The 17,760-nt window shown below is 29.6% G+C and overlaps 3 protein-coding genes across 5 annotated transcripts; 2 read left to right on the top strand and 1 right to left on the bottom strand.

The window, feature by feature from the left end:
- Window positions 1-2,227: 2,227 nt before the first annotated feature.
- Window positions 2,228-7,677, bottom strand: LOC122395724 (serine/threonine-protein kinase SIK3-like). The gene is made up of 13 exons (XM_043393543.1): window positions 7,515-7,677; window positions 6,316-6,612; window positions 6,042-6,212; window positions 5,800-5,923; window positions 5,606-5,726; window positions 5,277-5,514; window positions 4,881-5,205; window positions 4,670-4,803; window positions 4,442-4,601; window positions 3,690-3,827; window positions 3,290-3,511; window positions 2,953-3,149; window positions 2,228-2,831 (listed from the first exon to the last, which is right to left on the bottom strand). Exons 1-13 carry the CDS (start codon window positions 7,665-7,667, stop codon window positions 2,328-2,330), a joined length of 2,784 nt encoding a protein of 927 aa, XP_043249478.1. The 5' UTR covers window positions 7,668-7,677; the 3' UTR covers window positions 2,228-2,327.
- On the top strand, window positions 4,912-10,472 carry LOC122395725 (zinc transporter ZIP9). Of its 2 annotated transcripts, XM_043393544.1 has the most exons (6): window positions 4,912-4,950; window positions 8,827-8,922; window positions 9,073-9,199; window positions 9,477-9,703; window positions 9,805-9,939; window positions 10,024-10,472. In XM_043393544.1, the coding sequence occupies exons 1-6, from the start codon at window positions 4,912-4,914 to the stop codon at window positions 10,267-10,269; spliced, it is 870 nt and encodes a 289-aa protein (XP_043249479.1). In that variant the 3' UTR covers window positions 10,270-10,472. The 2 variants fall into 2 exon arrangements, with proteins under 2 accessions (XP_043249479.1, XP_043249480.1); XM_043393545.1 differs by lacking the exon at window positions 4,912-4,950 and having other exon boundaries at window positions 8,752-8,922; window positions 9,498-9,703.
- Window positions 10,473-11,404: 932 nt separating this feature from the next.
- LOC122395708 (serine/threonine-protein kinase STK11) lies at window positions 11,405-16,363 on the top strand. Of its 2 annotated transcripts, XM_043393501.1 has the most exons (7): window positions 11,405-11,835; window positions 13,243-13,363; window positions 13,791-13,976; window positions 14,095-14,231; window positions 14,347-14,690; window positions 15,339-15,464; window positions 15,808-15,897. In XM_043393501.1, the coding sequence occupies exons 1-6, from the start codon at window positions 11,492-11,494 to the stop codon at window positions 15,413-15,415; spliced, it is 1,209 nt and encodes a 402-aa protein (XP_043249436.1). In that variant the 5' UTR covers window positions 11,405-11,491; the 3' UTR covers window positions 15,416-15,464; window positions 15,808-15,897. The 2 variants fall into 2 exon arrangements, with proteins under 2 accessions (XP_043249436.1, XP_043249435.1); XM_043393500.1 differs by lacking the exon at window positions 15,339-15,464 and having other exon boundaries at window positions 15,808-16,363.
- Window positions 16,364-17,760: the final 1,397 nt, after the last annotated feature.

The following is a 17,760-nucleotide window of genomic DNA, read 5'->3' as shown; positions in this document are numbered from 1 at the left end:
CTCTCACTTGACTAACTAATAAATTATTCATAGAATTAAAAAGAAAAAGTGAATTTATTTACGTTTTGATTTAAATAATATGAACGCATTTTTGGTTTCTTCAAACCATAGTAATATTATTAAGATACATAGTCAATATGTACACATTTTTATAAGAAAATTGATAATAAAATATATTGTAAGAACATTTACGTATTAACAAAGATCGAATGAATCAGAGTATTAAAAATAGTTAACTCAAATAGAATAGCCTGTATAATGTACATTTCAGAGATCTCTAAATAGTACGCATCATGTATATACATCAAATTTCGTTATGTACATAAATATAGAAGTATCATTACTTCCAGCAAATTCAAATTAACTCACGATTAAAATTGGAATACTCTAACAAAAAATGTACTGGTTCAAGAAGTATACAATGCTATGTAATTCTGCTTGCAGAATACAGCTTATATTTAATACATACATTATTTTTTAAGTTATACCTTTGGATATATTGTAAAATATAAAAATCAATCAAAATGATACTACATAAAATATATTATGTAAGTTTGTTGAAGAAGTAACAAAATTAAATTATTGCAATATTACTTTCTGAAATAAAAAGGAAATGAACACTGATGTGATAAGATATAATATTAACGTATGAGTACAAAAAATATACTAAACAGGGTATTTCCTTTAACGTGAACATTTGCAATATCTCAATTTCTGTTGAAGACACAAAGAAAACACAAAAAAAATGATTATTTTAAACTGTTTGCAAAAATGTTCGTTCACTGAAATGTTATTCCTTTGCATTTTTTGTTGACTTTTTTTGTATCTTGAAAAAAGAAGATATTCTAGATGTGTATCTTGAAGGAAATATCCAGTACATAAGTTGTATTCTGCAAAGTGTACATTGTAACTTGCACTATTGACAAAAAACCTTTCTTTACTTATTTTTTTTTTGTTGTTGCTTACTTCATAAACAAGTAAATTTAGAAAAATATCTTGTTTACATTATATGAATTAAATCTTCTATTTCTTTCGTACACGACACTAATATAATGTCTTTTATCTAATCATTGTAACATAATAATAAGAATATGTGCCAACCTAGTTACAATTTCTTCTTGCATTAACTAGCAATTACTATGAATGCTTATATCTTCCTTTTGTTTTTAAAACACGAGCAGTAAAAGATATACCCCTCATGTTCAACAATATAAAAGCAACTCGACTCTTTGGTTACACAAGGGAGAGCTTGTTGCACACTTTCCTTTTTAAACTGTGACAATTAAATGCTTAATAAGTGAAACAGATGGAAAGCACACTTCTCGTACATCAATGCTTTATGGTATCAAAGATTCATAAAATCATTGATACTGAAATTACTAAGCAATTATTATTCGTTCATAAGTTGCAATAAACGCAAATATATGATTTTAAAAAAGAAAGATATACAGTCGTAACTCAGTCTGTGTAGTTTTTGAATTATGAACCACAATGTGTTTGCACTATATAAAGATTATGTATACATTTTTAGCTACTAAAATTAAATTACCCAACAAAGTGGTATTTGTACCAGAAACAAAAAGGCAAATCTTGCACTCCCAATTAACATAAAAGACAGGAAAAGATTTCGATCTTTGTAGGAGGAATATTTACAAACATGGAATATAGACCATGAAATTAAAACTGTTTGCAATGGCAATCGAATAAATATAGTAAATCCCATATAAAACATCCCCACTACGTTAGAAAGACATGTATCATGAAAGTACTTGCCACCGAATCCGGTACAAAAGACGCTTTTCTTTTATCTATGCTAAAAAGGGCACCCGATCATGATTTAAACAGTAAATTATGAATTTACTATCTATAAACTTCTAACATGAAGATAAACATTCTACAAAAAGGAATGGTGTGTGATGTACATTACGATTAAACTTCCATGAAAATCGTCCTGTTTTGTTAATACTTAAATCATTTAAAAATAGCAGAACCTCAACTTGCCTGTGTAAGGATATTAAAGTCTTAATATCAAGACTTTAAAAGAAGGTTTTAGTAGAACATTTTCGTTCCAACTTCATATTATGCGCAAGTAAACCTAAAACTTTTCTTTTTTCGATTTATATGTTAAAAAAAAAAAAAAAAGACCAACATTCAAAAGTGAAGCACAATGAATGTTACACATATGAATGTATCAATATGAAGAATGGTATGCTTAAGGTACCGCTCGTATGTATGCAGCATGCATGTGCAATACTGTAATGAGTGGTGTGTGTGGCACCAGGAATGTAACGTAACATATAAGATATTATATTATATGCTGGTTGTCGTCAAACGGTAATGCACGAGATCAGCTGTTGACAAAGTTGACTGTATTGCAATTGGTCCCCACTAATTCTTCGCATTTTAATGCCTTTTACTTCTTTTTCTTCAGATTCACATACTCTCAGTTCGATTTGAACACCGCCTGGATATTCTAAACTAAGCCCACTACCTTTCACTTCTTCTCTATTAAAGATAAATCCCTTTGGTGGAGCTCTTGCATCTATAATTTGTTTCACACGGCCCAATATAGCTTCGGAATTCAATCTGCTCGATTCATCCGATAAAGTGACTTCAACTTCCGTAGGTATTGATGTATTTAGCGGCCTACCGATACCTCGTGTGATACTGGGTCTTAAAGGGTCACATGGTTCTGAGATAATAAAGCTGGGAAGAGGATTATAATGAGGTAATGTATCTTCAAGTGAATCAGGTGATGGAGATGGCGAGGGTGAACAACTGATAAGTGTTACTTGCCCTCCAAGATCTGTTATAGATATTTGAGGTGGCACCTACAACAAATAATCATTACACTGTAAATACTTTCGCAAAAATACTTAAAATAAACTATAAATTATTTTCTTTAAAAAATAATACGGATCGCTTAAGTGACAATTGAAAATGATTACTTACTCTTGGTAATTCTACAGGATGTTCTTCCTGAATCATGTCCAAAGCAGGACTATTACTAGGTGAATAACTAACTGGTGTTGTTGCTGGTGATCTATGATGTCTTAATGGACTCAAATCTAATGGCGTTGCTGGTGGTTGTGTTGGAGTACCATGTACAATGCTGCCTTGTACTGTTGTTGTGGTTAGTCCACTCAAACCTATTAATAAAAGAAATGATTACTGAAATTACTTGAAGCACGATGAGGAATCTTATAATTTAATCTTAACATTTAAAATATTATTAATTGATTTAAATGAAAACGAATAAAAATTTGTAAATATATGGAGTAAAGAATACCTTGTGTGATTGCTGCTACCCCTCTCTCATGTACAGGAGATCCAGGTATACTTGCAGGACTATGCGACGGAGATGCTAACCTTTGCAGTTGTTGATACTCTTGTTGAAGTGCCTGAATTCCAGGTCCAGATGGACCTGAACCCTCTGATGCTCTCCGAACGGGCGAGTACCTTTCAGTGGCAACATGAGTGCTTGGTTCCTTATACGAGTCTCTATTACCAACTGAAAACAGTAAAATAAAATATTGATCTATGTATTTATTAAAATTGTGTAGAACGTACTTGTACACATCATACAATGTACATAAATATATAACGATGTTATTCAGTGGATTTATAGAACGTAGCGCAAATTTGCCCGAATTACATAAAATGCAAAAAGAAATCCACACAAGAATTACCAGTGCTAGTGTGGTACAAAGAAGTCTTCCTGTGGTGTGGAAGCGTTGATCCTCTAAGGTGAGTTGGTAAGAGTCGTGATGGAAGGTAAGCTCTATTCATCCTAGCTTCCACCTCCATAACCATTTCCGGATTTATAACTACATGCATATTACCAACCAACGAGGCATGGCAGTGCAGTGGACACAAAAAAACCATGCAAAATTAAAAATAAAATCAAATGAAACATTATATAAATACTAAAGTAAAAAAATTTTAAAAGAACGTGGTAAATAAAATGCACGTATGTGTTGTATTTAGAAAATAAAATGATATATAACGTGAAAGATCTATTTACATATAGTATACAATAAATCAAGATAATACAATAATTATAGTGCTCAATAAAGATGTGTAAATATGTGATACACATGTAAATAAGTAAATATAGTTTGTAGTCTTACTTTGTCAAGTAACTTTTACTGGTAGCAAAGACCGATTTATTGTAAAACTTATAAGTAAACATTTTCCATGCAATATAGTACTATAAAGGAGGAAAAAAACATACCAATGTACAAATACTGCAAGAGCAACGAGGTACGAACAAGGCATAATGATCATACTTACAGCTTTAAAAACGAAGTAATATAGCAAGCTTTTAAACTAACTGATATAGCAAATCATAATAATCAAATCTCACTGAGATGGTATGAAATATGATGTAATAAAGTGCACCGATAATGTGCACACGAATACCTGAAAGATATAATAGTACCTGGTCTTTGCATGACGGCAGTAAGACCACTTCGTCTTCTTCTATCACTGCCTCCACTTCCGCTTCCACTATTATTGCCATTCGTATCTCCACTTCCACTACTGACTCCTACGTTTAATGACTGAGTACATGGTACAAGTGTTGGACTTCCACTTGGAATCTGTTAATGGTACAAAGTTTAGATATGAACTTTAAGTAATTTTTAATATTTTTTACTATTTCTCTTACAGGTTGCAAATGTTCTCTACTGCCCGGTTGACTCCAATTTCCGTCGTCTCCGCTACCAGAACCACTACCATGTTGTTGATAAAAGACATGAAGATTAGCTCCACCATCTGAAGCTCTTCTTCCAAAACTTCCCGCTACGTTCAAACAAATATTTATTAAAGAGTAACAGAATTAATCGTCGGATATCGTAGAAATAATTTATGTTACTCACTTGCTCCCATAACGGGAGGTGGTTTCAATAAATGCTGATCCTTGATTTGAAAGTTTTGTGGTGGTTGATGTTGAACTAAAGGAAGGTTTAATGGCAGATTTGTATGAGGTAACACCTGAGGATCAGTGTTATTACACTGTAGTATAGGAAGGAGTCGTAGTGCCGGATCGCCCGATGTATGATTATAATTATATGGATATTGTGTAGGTGGTTGATGTGCTGTATCTCCAGGTCCTACTGTATGTCTTCTTGTTGTGTGATAAGGTGTACCAGGTGTTAATTGCATTCCACTCCTTTCTTCAGTTTCTGCTTCGGCATCACCATACTTAAAAAGAAAGGATTATAAAATAACGTTAATATTTACACAATTAAAATAAAACTATTTATAAATGTTACCTTTTCTAATTGATGCGCTCCATCAGGAGCATAATCTCCTGGTATAGTTTGAATACTGGGTAAACTAGGCATTGTTGGTTCTAATTGATCAACAAGAAGATTATATATTGCTGATACATGATCGAAAGCATTCCCTTGAACTGCTTTTAATAATGTGTCTGCACTGAGTCCTGGTAATCTTAACATATTTTCTATTACTAACTGATTTAGCTGTAGTGGCACATTTTCAGAATTACACCTACAAATACATGATTAAACAATCTCACAATATGACATTTTTAATTTGTTCCTCATAAGTGTAATGTATTATCATTAACATTTCTATGTACCCTCCTGGTTCAGGTTCTGTTACACCATCTCCGCCCATCCAGGAGTGTGCTAAAATCTGTGAGATACTTAAACGTCGTTCTGGTTCTACTACCAACATATGTCTAATCAGTTTCTCGCATTCTACAAAAACAAGTAAATTGCAGAATAAATCAGAATTATAGAAAACAATTGTCTGTAGGACAACATTTTATACCTGCAGACATAAAAAATGGTATTCTAAATTTTCCTGAGATTACTACGGAACGTAACAGTTGCATTGTAGGTCCATCAAATGGCAATGCACCACAAACCAATATATACAAAACAACACCAAGGCTCTGAAATCAATTACTTATATCAAATAATTGATACTGATTACTTAGGGTATTTTACATGTACTAAAACTGTAATAAAAAAATACTACCGAAATTAGAACTTCAACAATTTGTAACATACCCATACATCAGCCCTTGGGCCATCATACTGTTTTCCTTCAAAAATTTCAGGAGCAGCATATGGTGGTGATCCACACCAAGTGCTAAGCGGAACACCTGGAGTATATTCATTACTAAATCCAAAGTCTGCAAGTTTTATATTATTGTCTGCATCAAGTAGTAAATTCTCAGCCTAAAATAATAAAATATACACATGCATATAATTACGTGAAATTAATTTTATTTTTCCAAATTTCTAATACTTTAATAATTAAGAAACAGATATGCATTTAGACCTTAAGATCTCGATGAACGACTCTTTGTTGATGGAGATAACGAACGGCAAGAACAATTTGACGAAAAATTCTTCTTGCTTCTGGTTCCGGCATTCTTCCATTCCGTACAAGATGATCAAATATCTCTCCTCCAGGAGCATATTCAGTGACTAAATATATCATCTTGTCTGTTTCCATTACTTGATATAACCTTATGATATGTGGATGCCTTAATCGTTTCATTATGTGTACTTCGCGAAAAATTTTAGCCAAATTTTCTTCATTCAACTTTGTTTTATCTATTATTTTAATAGCCACCTATAATAGAAATATGATTACATATGTAATGATTACTTTAATAATTAATAAACGAAAGTCTCGATGATATTAATAATTTGTTATATATGATACATATTTATAAATCATAAAAAATTAATATTGATTTTATATATGAATTTAACTAAATACTTTCATAAATATACTAATTTAACATTATCAAATTAAATAAATATATGTATTGATATACATAATAAACCATATGCACCAACAAAAATTCTTTAAAACATTGAATCATTATATTCTAAATATATTTAACACATCAAGAAAAGAGTCATAAAGTTATCAGTAGTATACTCATTACTTATTACGTGAGCTTTGCACACTATTCAAAATATATAAGGAAATTATTAAATAAATAAATTCTATATCTTTTCGTGTACTTATTGCACGGTTCTACAAATTAATTGAATTGTATTATCAAGAAACTATTCAATTATAGTACTATAACATTTGAATTGATTCTTGCATAAATAGAAAAAAATATACAAAGAGAAAAAAGCGACACAAACGGAATGTAAGTTGAAACAGAATATTGAATATACAAGTATATATCTATATAAATTTTCGTACAAACTAACACGCGATACTTTCATTTTCATTCTCAATACGATATTTGACATGTAATAGCTGATAATAATTTGAAAAACATCGAAGAAACATATTTCAATCGATGTAGCAGTGTCTGTTGGTAATAGCAGTTTGCAAAACATTTTTTAAGCTTGTTAAGTCCCTTTATCCCATGACACCCTGTTATTAGATAGAAAGTCATTGAAAACAATAAAATAAGACGAAATTTACGCATTCACACTGTTATCCAAAGATATAACGACAAAATGACGGATTCTGTGTTTGTAAGAAAAATGTCTTAACAGCGGTCTTACCTTAGATTTTGTCACGACGTGGGTAGCCATTTTAACAACGGCAAAATTTCCCTTGCCAATAGTTTTCTCCAATTCATAATAACCAACACGGATAAGTTTGTTGACAGAAAATTCCTGCGAAACCTCATTGTGCGACGTCGTCGCGGATGCCATTTTTTAATTACTTGTCTCGCTCAACTCGTTACCAATCACTTACTGCTTAGTACATTAATATTTCCGATAGGGACGCCACCAGTCATCCGATGCCTCTGCCATCTAACGAAATAGTTAAAATTAAAAAAATGTTTGCTATACACGGAAAATCGAGCGGTATCATCACTTATAACAAACATATTACAATGATGACTTATGTGAAATGTTTTATAACTATAGAATATATAAGATTTGTTAATTACCTTTATTTCTTAATTAATTAGTGTTTGTCTATTTTTTATGCGGTCAGGAGTAATTGTTGCATTTTCTCTCAAACTCATCACTAGAGGGCTGTTAATTCTCGCAAGTTTTCATTTAAAACTTAATACTTTTAAATAGATAATCATTTCAATCATAAACATCTTCGTAATTAAGACAATATTTGCAAAATAGGCATCACTGATGGTTTAATGAAATTAAACTGGTTTTTTGTTTACAACTTTGTAAATAAAAGTAAAAAATTGTTCATTTCTTCCCTCCCTGTTCCTGTTCTAGACATTAATTTTTCTGTAGCCGCCTGTTACAGGCAACCGTATTTATACAACACATTAACATAAGTATATTTTACAAACAATACAATTCATATAAATTTAGATTTACTGACTTCTTGTTAAATTTACGAACAAAAGGTTGATGCTCCACTCATATTTAGTTTATGGCGGTGCATGAATATATTTAAATGGATAGAAAAATAATTATTCCTTTTTAAATAGATCATCGGTTTTCTGATGAGAAAGAATTTATTTTCGATGAATTGTTCAGATATACCATTGAAACACGTTAAATGTTGACCATATATGTGATCGAGGAAAATGAAAATTTTTTATTAAATTATATTTTGTTACATCTAATATTGTGTCTTCTATGGTTGAAAAGTGGGTTGCTTTCGTATCATTGTTATACTCATAGTATTCACCGCGAAAATTGCTACGTAGACGAAAACAGATTGATGAGGATTGTCAAGAATTCATTTTTTAAGCAGAATGCAATAGTTAAAAATTAAATTCTTTTAACAGATGTAACATAATTGATCGTTTGATTAAAATCGGAAATGTAAAAGTACTAGTTAGATGAAACAAACACTACTCATTTATTAAAAAAAATTATAAATCTTAAAAAAATGGAAGAAAGTTCGGTTTTATGGATGCTTTCCTTCGTAATGCTTATTGGTTCCTGTATAGCTGGGTCATTGCCTTTAGTTATGAATTTGTCTGAGGTAATTTGTGTTTTGTTGCATGATAGATGAAAGGATAAAAGTTAATTTTTATCTATCATTTTCTGTAATTGTCATGCGCTTGAACTACTGGTTACAGATCCTACAAAGAACTCCATGATCATGAACATCATGAACCTTTAATCTTTCTAGGACAAATTACAACTGGTTTCGATACTTGGTGCCGGACTTCTTGTAGGCACTGCACTAGCTGTAATTATACCCGAAGGTATAAGAGTATTGTTTACTGGTGGAAACAACAATGATCAAGGGTTTTACAGTTAGTATCTTATAGTAATTAAATTAAATTATAATAGTATTATTAATAAGTTAGTTTATTTTATCTAATAGAAACAAAATGTTGTGTTTCTGTTATATAAAATGGAATTAAATATCGCATTTAAATCTTAATCCAATTCAATTTATCGCAAACGTTTTTGATGTATTAGTTTCTTAAAAAAAATTATTTAATTTTTGCAGCTAATTAAAATATTTGAGAGTTAATTTTCATGTTTAATCGAAATGTAATTTATTGTTCTTGATCTTTATCTTTTTAGATGCACCTCACTCCTTAATAGGTATTAGTTTAATACTTGGTTTTGTATTTATGCTTCTGGTTGATCAGTGCTCAGCTAGAAGAAACGGAGGAAGAGAAAGGAGCGTTACTGCTACTTTGGGCCTTGTAGTTCATGCAGCAGCTGATGGAATAGCATTAGGAGCTGCTGCAACTACATCACAAGCTGATGTAGAGTTAATCGTATTTTTAGCAATAATGCTACATAAGGTACAAACAACAAAGTTATATAATATCCCTTATTTATAATATATAGAGAATCGTACAAATTTATAGTTTATATTAAACAAATAAGTCAAAAATATTTATAGGCACCTGCTGCATTTGGTCTTGTGTCATTTTTACTTCACGAAGGAGTAGATAGGAAAAGAATAGGTAGAAATCTTTTAATATTTTCTTTTGCCGCTCCTTGCCTTGCTCTTGTAACGTATTTTGGTATTGGAAAGGTAAATTATTATAAACCTATAAAATTTAGTTAATATTATTTGTATATTTGTAACGATTTAAAATTGTTATAATTTTTTTTTTAGGAAGGAAAAGAAACGCTTAGTAATGTCAATGCAACTGGCTTGGCAATGTTGTTTAGTGCAGGTACATTCCTGTACGTTGCAACTGTGCATGTGTTGCCAGAATTAATGACGAGAAATAGCAAATACACGCATCTACCGACTACCGAAAATGCGACAGTGTCTTCTGGACTTAAAGTTAAAGAAATATTAGTTTTAGTGATTGGTTCATTTTTACCTGCATTAATTACAACTGGTCACCATCATTGACGAAGTATCATACAAAACATTGCATCTGTGTTTTCACTATGTACAATATAAAATGTCCCCCTCATTAAAGGGTATAATTTTTTTACAAACTCCATGATTTTGGTCTAAAATCGTGAAACGATGTCTAAAAAATTTGTCAATTTAGACATTTTTTAAAATAATAATCAAGTGATATACTTTTATGTATTGTATATAACTGTAGAAATGGCATATCGTAATTATTATAAATTTGTAAAAATTTAAAGGTAGAAGTATAAGATACAAAACTATGTACAATAACTATAACATTTCAAATAAGTTTTCATTTTCCAATGATACTTCATAAACATTATTTATTGGTAAATGTAATTTTTGATACAAAAAATAATTTAAACTTTTTTCTTTTCAATGTTGCTCTATGATGTTATTGTTACAGTATATTTTCTAAAATATATATAAAATATATACCTTAATAACTACGATTCATATAATTATTTAGAATTACTTGAACAATACTATATGTTCACATTCAAACATTAAAATTAATCGATTTATTTATAGTATTCTATTTCATGTTTCTACTTTTTATGTAAAATATAAAAGAACCAAATTTTTTTAATTCTAAAATTTGTCTTCTGATTATGACATACAACATTGCATGATCATGAAACTGAATTTCATAAAAAAAAAAAACAAAGATAGTTTACATGTTCTACATTATTGTTAGTATGCTGTTATAATAATATGACTAGGAAAACAACTTTTATACGCATAAAGTATAATCATTTATTTACAAATATACAATAATAATTTCAATAAAAATGACATTTGACGTATACATTGTTTTTTGTACACATACTTCCTGTTCTAATTAAAATAGTTTGTATTAAATTTCGTTCAATAATTTTCAATATATATCCTTACTAAAAGGAAGAGCAAAGTAAACAGTAAAATATTAAAGAATTTGGGAAAAAAGAAATAAAAATCGAAGTATTTATTGAAAATCGTAATATAATCCGATAAGTGCACAATTGTTTTCAGGTATCGTGACTGGAACACTTTCAAATTCGAGCGCTAGTATAGCCAATGCATGTGTTCCGGAACTTGGGTGATGATGGTATCCTTTGTTATCACAAACCGTGGTGGCATACAGCTGTAATTCACAACAATGGTGGTGCCGGTTGTGTTTTAGGTTAAAGTTGCGTGGCTTCGAGTAACTTTAGTCCAATTAGCATTGTGAAAAATGGACAATAGGATCACAATATGTGACCCGGACGAAGAAGAAATCAACAATGAAATATTCCAGGATATCGAGCCAGTCACGTGGATCAATGACGATCCGAACTATGATTTGGATGAAATCAACATGTTCTTCCATAGGGTGGATTCTGATCAGATTATATACGAGGAAAAAAAGAAAAAATGTAAATTTATCGGTAAATATGTTATGGGTGATGTTCTTGGTGAAGGTAGTTACGGAAAGGTGAAAGAAGTGCTGGACTCAGAGACACTTTGTCGTAGAGCAGTGAAAATTTTAAAAAAGAAGAAACTTCGTAGAATCCCGAACGGAGAACTTAACGTTCAACGGTATGATAAATAAATTTTTCTATTCTTTTACGATTTTTTTTTTATTTTCATAAGAAGACACATTATGAAATATTTTTAATTATTAGTAATATGTATTAGGTTGGTGCATGTAAAATGTTTAGGTCGATGTAAGTCAATTTGAACAATGTCTTTTAGAATTTCAAACATTCCTTAGATTTTTACCTTAGTTGAGTTTCCAATGACATTGTCAACTTTTAATTTTTAAGGCTAACGTTGTAACAAACTTCTTATATTAGCATAATCTTTTTGTATTGTTGAATGTATTTGTTCAATATCTATTGAATAGATTTTGCATGGAACTCTTTTTTTCTATCCTATAGCATATTAAGATTTATTGTTAAATATTATTTCATTTACTTATTGCAAAACTTTACATTTTTAAGAAAACAACATTTCATGTGCATCAACCCAATATACAGATTATTAATTCTTTGCGGACTGGTGTCACTAAATAGATACAAGAGACTTCCATGATATCATTATAAATGTTTACAATATGTCTATGATATCTTTTTCAAATAAATTAAGATGTTTTTGGTGTGCGACTAATACTTACTGATAGGATTACATTTCTTAAATAACAGATAATGGTCCTTTCTATATATATTTCTAATTGATCGTATTAGTCTTGTTCCAAATATATAAAACAAAACAGTAATGCAGTGGGCAAGAGTAAAGTATATTATTGTTGCAATATATGTTTGTATAAATCAGGCTTGCAGATAAGAATTTGTTTCACAAAATATTGTATAATGAAGGTATACAAATTTTCAACTTCAGCATGATATTGTAAGAAACATTTGTTTTTGTAATGTGCCAAAGGTTGTTTGTGTTAATTGAAATTTATTACTTTTATAATGTAATCTTTAAGTAAATCATTTTTTTTGCAGCATGCTCCTAAAATTTCTTAACTAGGTTAATGCTTGCATGCTAGGTGGTCCAGTCCACAAAGGATTAAGATAGACACAGTACCAAATGAATTGTGTGTTCTGCATTAAGTTGTATAATTTCTCATTAACTTAAAAAAAAGACAAAAATAAGGGAATTTACTTTCATAAGCTTTATATAAGTATAATGAGATTATAAAAGAAATTGATACATTACATGCAATGTAAATATTTTTGGAATTGTATTTTATAAATTCTATAGTATCAATAAACATATGACGGTACCATAGTCAGTTTAAATTTACGACAAGAAATATAAATATTTAATATTACAAACTTTAAAATGCATTCAGTATGATTCATTATGTATTCTTTCAATTTGCATAACATTTTCTTCTAAAAAGATTAGATTGGTATGCAAAGTTAACACATTTTTTTAAGTCATATATGTAATTACTTTCTATAATTCTAAATACTGTTTGTTCACGTTCATTAACAGGGAGATAAAACTATTAAGGATATTAAAACATAAGAATGTAATTAACCTTGTAGATGTTTTGTATAATGATGAAAAGGAGAAGATGTACCTAGTTATGGAATTTTGTGTATGTGGATTACAGGTAAAGTTTAAAATCCTTATACAGTTTATTTTAGAATGCATTGCACATATACATCTGCACAAATTGATACTCGATTATATTTATAGTTTCAGACACAATCCTTGTGAAAACTATCTCGACATTTATAAATGTTACACTTTTACAAAGATTTTGAAGCATTCTATTATATATATTGTAATAACTGTTAAAGTTCATTTGTGTCATTGTATGTCCAATGAGAATATAGAAAGAACAATTTTTGAAGTTGTTGATTTTAAAATGAGTATATTTGAAAGATATGAAACAACAAATACTTTTTCATACCATTAATTCAAGTATATTCCTTATGATATCTGGAAAGAATATTATTTTCTGCAATTGTTACATAGAATAAAGGACTGCATGGGATTAACAACAACTAGATTTCTATTTATTAGATCTTTTACAGGATATGTTGGGAAGCACACCACTCAAGAAGCTCCCAATTTGGCAAGCACATGATTATTTTTGTCAGTTGCTGGATGGTTTAGAATATCTCTACAGCAAAGGAATAGTACACAAAGATATAAAACCAGGAAATTTGTTGCTAGCTTTAGATGGTACCTTAAAGATCAGTGATTTTGGAGTTGCAGAGGTACGTATTCGGTTTACTCTATTTTCGAAGTTTAGAGTAATCTTTCAAATTTATGTATTGAAATTTTAAAAAGCAGTACTATTATTATAATTTTACAATTTTGTAATCTTTCTATTAGGCATTAGATATGTTTTCTGAAGATGACACATGTAAGATGGGACAAGGTTCACCAGCATTTCAGCCTCCTGAAATTGCAAATGGCTGTGAAACATTTTCTGGTTTTAAAGTAGATATATGGAGCAGTGGAGTTACATTGTAAGTGAATTTTTATGTAGATTTATACTCACAAACTTTAACACATACAGATTTGTATGATAAAATTATAAGTATGTATAATTATTCTATTAATAAAGACGTGAATGTTTTGCAGGTATAATATTACAACAGGTCAATATCCTTTCCAAGGCGACAATATTTATAAATTATATGAAAATATAGGGAAAGGTGAATACACAATACCTGAAGAAGTTGAAGAGCCTTTAAAATCTCTTATACAAGGAATGTTACAAAAAGATTCAGATAAAAGATTTACTTTACAAGAAGTTAGAAAGCATCCATGGACTATATGCAGGCATCCTAAAACACAGGAAGAAGTGCCTATACCCCCTCTTAAGGGGCACAAGTGGCACAGTATGACTGTACTACCGTACCTGATGGAATATCATTACGGAGGTGACGACAATCCTACATATTACACTGAACATCAGTTAAATGGTATGTACTTCCTATATTTTCATTTTGCATCAGGCATTATGCATTATGGTATTCCAATTTTGTATTAAAGCTTAAACTTTTATATTATAGTATTTAATATTTTATTATTTGTTTGTTTGTTTGCGTGCGTGCGTGTGCGCTTGTAACTAATACAAAGGTAAGATAAGTGCATTGAGACTTGCATGTGTGGAACTATTTAAAAAAAGTATAAAAACCATTGATATTGATACATTTGATGCTTAATACATTATAATTAAAAGACTGCATTGTTGAATAGATGTCATTTAAATGTTATTATAGTTATAATAATAATATTGTTTAGTGGATATGTGTGATTTGTTTAATTTGTATCAGTAAACTGTGTTTTAACAAAACGAGCACATCATTTGCATGCATTTGTTTTCAAACTAAGATCTGTATGGTATACTTTTATTGTTTTGTCGTAATAAATAAATATTGAAATAAATAAAACGTAAATTTTTCTTACAAATATGTTAAATCATACCAATTGTCTTATTACAAATAATTCCTTATGACACATCACAAAGGTGAAATATAACTGGAAAAAATAATTCACCTATACAAATTATAGTCATAATAAAATAAAATACATAGGCAATTCAATAAAATACAGCTTTTGCTTTTCAGATTTTAAACGGAATACTGAACAATCTTTTTCAAATCGACTACTAGTATTCTTATCAAAGACATGCACCATTCTGTAACAATGACATACTTATACCTACCTATGATGTTGCGAGCTGATAAAAACGGGTACTCTCTATATAGTGTATACCCTGTTTTGCCCCTACGTATTTTATAACGTTAAAAGTTTTCTATAGAGCAAATATTGAATTAATGTCTTTAATTCAATAGTGTTTGTTTTGAATAGTCATATGCATTAGCTTTTGTAATGTGCCGTGCATGTATTAAAGTAATAGCAATAACATTACAATTATAGCGAAAAGAAAATTTGTATTTTATACACTGCACGATTAAGCATAGTTATTAGTTTGACTTGTGTATTTAAAAGTGCATATTAAAAAATTTTTAAAGGTATTAACCCTCATAATAAATATACGTAACAATCATTAATAAAATTTTCCTCTTTATCTAGAAGAAAAAAGACTTCAAGAAATGGATAGAATCAGTGAAGACCAAAAAACTACATGGAATAGTCACAACAGTAAACCAAATTCACATCAAAGTAAACGAAGATGGCGTAAACCAATCTCATGCATTAGTGTTAAGAAATTTCCGTCTTGCAAGCCATCGTGATTTGTCTTATTGTCATGCTTATCTTTTATTATATATTTTTCTGACTATGTCAGGTACAAAGTTTCTCTGAAGTGGAGATGACTGAGAATTTAATAAGTGCTGAAGTGCTAGGACAGTTACCTAGCTGCAGCTCGAATTGAGTATAAAATTTGAACTAATTCAAAAGCATTAAATGTAAACATTTGTGATATTAATATTAAATAGTCATAGTAGATAATTCATCATGCTCTATTAATGAGGTTAATGACTGGACGCCCAAATAAAGTGATTTTCTTTCGTGTGCCATAATGAAGTTACAATTATTAATGGTATCTATGGTTACGAAATTTTTTGTACAACTTTTTCCTCTTTCATTTCTTATTAATTTAGATGGTAAAGAGACATCAATTAAGAAAAACACCATAAAGATTTATACAAAAATTTAATAATAGTTATTATTGTCTTCATTTATCATTTAAATTACATTCGTATTATTGGCAAATTGAAGATGTATCACTCTAAATCTAATGTTGATAGCATTTTTTCTTAATATCATCATTATAAAACAAAAATGTTCTCTTTAATGATTAAACAAAAGTAAAAAGTTTTGTTTGTCAAAGAAAAATTTTTACATTTCTCAAAGTTTCTATTTCAGGCTCCTTTATATATTATATTAACAAAGTATTTGCAACATAAGATCTCTGTAGTCTATATTGTCAAAGAGGGCAAGACACAGATTTTTCGAGCATATAATTTGCTTGGTGCTGGTTGATATCAAACGTATGTCACAAACATCGTTTTCAATCGATATTGAGAAATTCTCTCCAACATGTGTACATGTTAAGAATATTTTATATATAATTGTTATTTAGAAAACATGATCTGTGTTTTTAGGCTCTGCATATATTATAGTATTACCATTGTGAGATAACTTGCAGACACTTAACGCAATGCTTGTAACATGACTTAACACATAACAGATATCGATTTACCTACGATGCAAGAATGTAAGGATTGTTTCACATGTATACTTACAATAGATATTAATGAGGCGTACTTGAGTATTATTAAGGGTAAACATGATATTGTTGATTCATATATCTCCGTTTGAACTTCGTACTAAGTGTTTCAAATTCGTGCTTTAAAAGTGTATAAAATATTGTCAATGTGGTGTGATAAACCTGACGTACGTTATCTCTGTATGCAGACACGTTACACACATATATTTCAAGTACGAATCATAAAATTAAGGTTTTTAAAATATACGTTCGATCAATTTGTTTGGAGCAAAAATATATCATATACTTGACACGTTTCCACGATAGAATTATTTATTTCACACAGAATATATTCTTGGTGGCTAAAAAATTATAGAAATTCTACTATGGCTGGAATGAATAATATTTTTGATCATATGCAAATATTAAATGATATCGATATCGATATTATTTGAAATACCGTAATTTCATCTACATAATTTATATAAGAACAAAATCATAATGAAATGTTATAAAATAATGTATTACGTAAAATTCGAAGTATAACGAGTATGAAGTATAAATTGTTCTTTCCTTACAGAAATTAAGGTGCCTAAATACTGCCGAGTACTCAAAGCACATGGAGAATAAACACAATTTTCTGATTGTACATATTATATATTGTTTTTATCTATACATAAATAACAAGAAATCATAATTACGTTGAGTTAACTCGAATAAGAATGAAGAAAATAATAAATAGAAAGTAGACGTTTAAACCAATTTTTTTCTTTTTAAATCTTTTTATCATAGAATTGATTGCATATGCCGCATTG

The sequence above is a fragment of the Colletes gigas genome, unplaced genomic scaffold (genome assembly GCF_013123115.1).
Source record: "Colletes gigas isolate AHSC1104 unplaced genomic scaffold, ASM1312311v1 Colletes_gigas_Sc00006, whole genome shotgun sequence".
In the NCBI taxonomy this organism is placed as follows: Eukaryota; Metazoa; Arthropoda; class Insecta; order Hymenoptera; family Colletidae; genus Colletes; species Colletes gigas.
The sequence above is the reverse complement of the archived record's forward strand: the minus strand, read 5'-3'. Positions and strand labels throughout refer to the sequence as shown.